Source organism: Juglans regia, chromosome 13 (genome assembly GCF_001411555.2).
Source record: "Juglans regia cultivar Chandler chromosome 13, Walnut 2.0, whole genome shotgun sequence".
NCBI lineage: Eukaryota > Viridiplantae > Streptophyta > Magnoliopsida > Fagales > Juglandaceae > Juglans > Juglans regia.
The window spans coordinates 26220215-26224005 of NC_049913.1; the positions used below are offsets into that span (position 1 = coordinate 26220215).

At 40.3% G+C, this 3791-nt stretch overlaps 1 protein-coding gene across 1 annotated transcript; it reads left to right on the forward strand.

Annotated features, from left to right (window-relative positions):
* Positions 1-543: 543 nt before the first annotated feature.
* On the forward strand, positions 544-3418 carry LOC108989744. Its single transcript, XM_018963466.2, has 4 exons — positions 544-1119; positions 1351-1503; positions 1603-1808; positions 3041-3418. The coding sequence occupies exons 1-4, from the start codon at positions 667-669 to the stop codon at positions 3246-3248; spliced, it is 1020 nt and encodes a 339-aa protein (XP_018819011.1). The 5' UTR covers positions 544-666; the 3' UTR covers positions 3249-3418.
* The last annotated feature ends 373 nt before the right edge of the window (positions 3419-3791 follow it).

Sequence of the window (3791 nt, forward strand, 5' to 3'; positions counted from 1 at the left end):
TAACTTTTTTCACTCAACAAACGCGACGATTTTCTCAGTGACGTGTTCAACTCAAATCAAGCTTCCTTTTCCGCGAGAAAGCCCGAGGGTGCAACAGTTGCCACACGGCTCTCGTCCACATAACGCCACGTTTCACATTCTTTCGGACGATAGCATCCCTACGAAAAATAAAAAATGAGTTATATCGTAAAGAAGTCTCGCACTCTTCACGTTATTTAAAAAATATATAATTTTATTTTTATATTTTTTATTTTATTTTTTATAAAATATGATGATAAAAGAATAAAATTATATATTTTAAATAATATGAAAAGTGTAAAGTTTATATTTAAAATTTTTTATAAAAGATATAAAAATTTTAAATATAAATTTCATATTGTATATTTATTTAAAAATATATTATTTTATTTTTATAATCACGTAATAAAAATAATTTTAGATATATTTATAAATAAAATAAAATATAAAAATAAAATGAAATTTTTAAATAAATATACAGAATATAATAGGAAGGTTAAAAAAATATTCCAAGACATTGTAAGCAACTGAATAGGCATTTTTGTCCTTACAACTTCTTCAACAGCCCAAATATCTCTCTCCCAACTGTCTTTTCAGCGGGAACCCCATCCCTCACCCTCAATTCTCTCCGCTCTATCCTCCGGCGTCATGGCCGTCGTTCTCGGAAATTTAGCTCTGTTGCTTGACTTGGCCTCGCCTCGGACCCTACTAGCGGACCGCAAGAGCCGTCCGGTGGCGCTCGACGTCGTTTTGAACCTGCCGAAGAGATTCGACCCTCACGCTTCCTACTACGCTTCTATTGCTTCCAAGAGCTTCGACTCGGACGGGGAGGCTCGGAACAAGCGAGTCGTTGCCCGTGGCAAGGCGAATTCGAAGGTCAACGGCGTGGATTTCGATGCGGGATCAAGCGACGAAGAGGGAGAGGAGGAGCCGTTCGATTGGGAGAAGGAAATGCGGAGGAGAGTGAAGGAGATCGAGGAGAGGAGGGAGTTGGAGAAGAAAGCGGAGGAGTTGCAGAGTCGACTGGAGGATGGTGAAGGTGAGGGTAAAGAAGAGACCGAGGAGGAGAAGAGGATGAGAGTTAAAAAAGAGCTCGAAAAGGTTAGCTGGTGGATCCTAAATCTTTGTGATTTGTTTGGTTCCTTAGTCTCTTTCTATGGTGTTTCGTTGTTCTAGTTTCCAGAGGTAAAATTTTCGGAGTTTTTGTATATTTTTGTAACCTGGCTTGCGGACTGCGGAGCCTTGGTATGGTTTTGTTTATTGGATTGGTTATAGTGGTTTTGGCCACGAAGTGTAATCAGATTTTGTTGTGTTTGGGTGTGAGAGAGGCAGGTGGCTAAGGAACAGGCGGAGCAGAGAGCCACGGCACAGCTGATGTTCGAGTTGGGCCAAAAGGCTTATGGAAAGGGAATGTACGGACGGGCCATTGAGTTTCTTGAAGGTGCCCTCACTATCATCCCTAGGCCTACACTCTTTGGTGGTGAGGTTGGTGTAGTACCCGCTGCGAAAATTCTCTTTTGGGTAGGAGATGGTTTGGTCACCGACTGAAAACGAAAGGATTCTGATTGATTTTGGTGTTTCCAGATTCAAATATGGCTTGCTATGGCGTACGAAGCCAATAACCGCCATGCAGATTGTATTGACCTCTACCAGCAATTGGAAAGGAAGCACCCAAGTGTCAGCATCCGACGCCAAGCTGCAGAGCTTCGTTACATTTTGCAGGCACCGAAGCTAAAGATTTCCCAAGAGGAGATGGTTACTATACCGCTCATTGGTTCTAGTTATGACAGGTAATTTTGATTCTTTTCATTCAGTTATAACTTGCATGTTAACCTGGTTGTTGATTTGCCTGGTTGTTAGAATCCGTTTATTTCACACCCACCCGTGGGCAGCCCAAGTGGTCAGGGCAAACTTGTGTGCATGTGCTCCAACTGCCATGGTAGTGGGTTGCTGTGCAAGTCTCCCGGGATTTTAGGTTTCATGGAGTCGTTCTGTGGGCTCTGCCGTGGAATGATTTCCCGTCGTATAAAAAAAATAAAAGAATCCGTTCATTTCACGAATAGAGGTTTTTTTTATTTTATGTAGTTTTGTGTTGTTTTTTTCCCGTCGAGATTGGGTTGTTGTTCAGTCTTCAATATGGTATGAGATAAAAAAGATGGCATTGAATGGATGCCGGGCATAAAAAATGAAGCTTTTTGTGGTGAAAGGTCATGGAGAGAGACTCTCCTGCTAGTCTATGCTCTTTGGACTTTGAAGACTAGTGAACTGAAGTTTTTCAAGTCTCTGTTTCATAGGACCGTATTACATCATTGCTGGTATGAAGTTGATGTATTTCCTTCTTCATTGAGCTATGGCGGTGCCTAATCTGCTGACTAAAGGTTCTGTCTTTTGGTCCTTGTACAAATGCAGTCAATGTTTCAAGAGCCCTATTGAGATTGGTAGAAATCTATTTATTTTAACCTTGCTAATGTCATCCAAGTCTCACTAAACATTTTGAAGATGCTGGAGGTTATTTTCTTTGCAACGTATTTAAGGACCATGAGGGGCTCCTAGAACACTATCAAGTCATCTAAGTGTAACCTAATTTTACTTAGGTACTGCCTTAATATTCTGGTGCACAATTATTTTTTTAATGGATCTCCAAAAGTTTGAAATCTAATGCTAATCCATGTGATTATAACTGAATTTGATGTCCTCATCCTCATTGGGCCATTTACTGGCATCAGGAGCAAAATAGCTTTGGCTTCTTTAATGAGCTACAGAATGTAGTTTTGAAATGGAGCATCTGTGAATGCATTCAACCTTCAGCAAATATTTTCATCACTGATTTTTCTTGCTCATAGATTCAATGACTTTGGCCTTGATTGATGCCATCCAAGACCCTGGTCTTGACTCTTGCCTTTTCTTTTGGAATGTTGAATTTGCATTTACTGACTGTTCATGTTTCAGACTCTGATTTGTGCGACATTTTGAGTAATAATAGAAATTAATTGGATGTGTTGCTTGCGCGTGATTATTGCAGCTATGCTGGAACATGGAGTGATAAATACAAGGACAAGGATGAAAGGAGAAGTTGGTCAACAACCAATCAGCTTCCATCATCCAGAGACTATCTTAGTGACTTTCTGGTATGGCGGCCTCCTAGTGGAGTTGAGAACAGTAGAGCTCTCTGGGTGGCTTTGACATTATGGTTGGGCTTGGTTGGAGCTGCCCTCTTCCTTCAGAGATGAATCATATATGCATATAGTATCGGTATTTGTCCATTCATGACGTGTTCATTAAAAACTATAGGTTGGTACTTCGTTCTAAATTGTAATTTTAAGCTTGTATGTATGAAGTAGATGTATTTCTTACATTTCCTATAGTTCGTGGAATGTAATTCTTTCATCTTTTCTTTTGAGTGCCTTCTTTACCAACACTACTGCATGGTGGGTGTTGATACATTTTCTGGCCTTCACAATATGAATGACCCTCTCCTCTCGCATGGTTGTTCTTGGTGGTAGTGTGTTTAAGGTGTTCATCCATAGTTTGCTTGATAATTAATTGCAGGAAATAAAGAAGACCAATATTTATGTGGTTAGGCACTAAGGTCTACAGCCACGAATTTGGGGTGTAAAATCCACTATAATCTCTCTCCATCTCTCTACAATTGCTTCCATAGAGTCTGGAGCTCTCTGTTCTTCCCTTCCTTCCAGATCTCCAAATGAAGTCAATGCCTACCTCTTCTAGTCTATCTTATTGGTTTATGTCTCATCCCTCCTACGTTATGTCAT

What these genes read in the sequence shown, in the direction of transcription:
- LOC108989744 (XM_018963466.2), top strand. Translation starts at nt 667, where the DNA reads ATGGCCGTCGTTCTCGGAAATTTAGCTCTGTTGCTTGACTTGGCCTCG. An exon ending in TTAAAAAAGAGCTCGAAAAG is followed by an intron (nt 1,120 to 1,350) that starts GTTAGCTGGTGG and finishes TGAGAGAGGCAG; the next exon opens with GTGGCTAAGGAACAGGCGGA. An exon ending in ATTGGTTCTAGTTATGACAG is followed by an intron (nt 1,809 to 3,040) that starts GTAATTTTGATT and finishes TGATTATTGCAG; the next exon opens with CTATGCTGGAACATGGAGTG.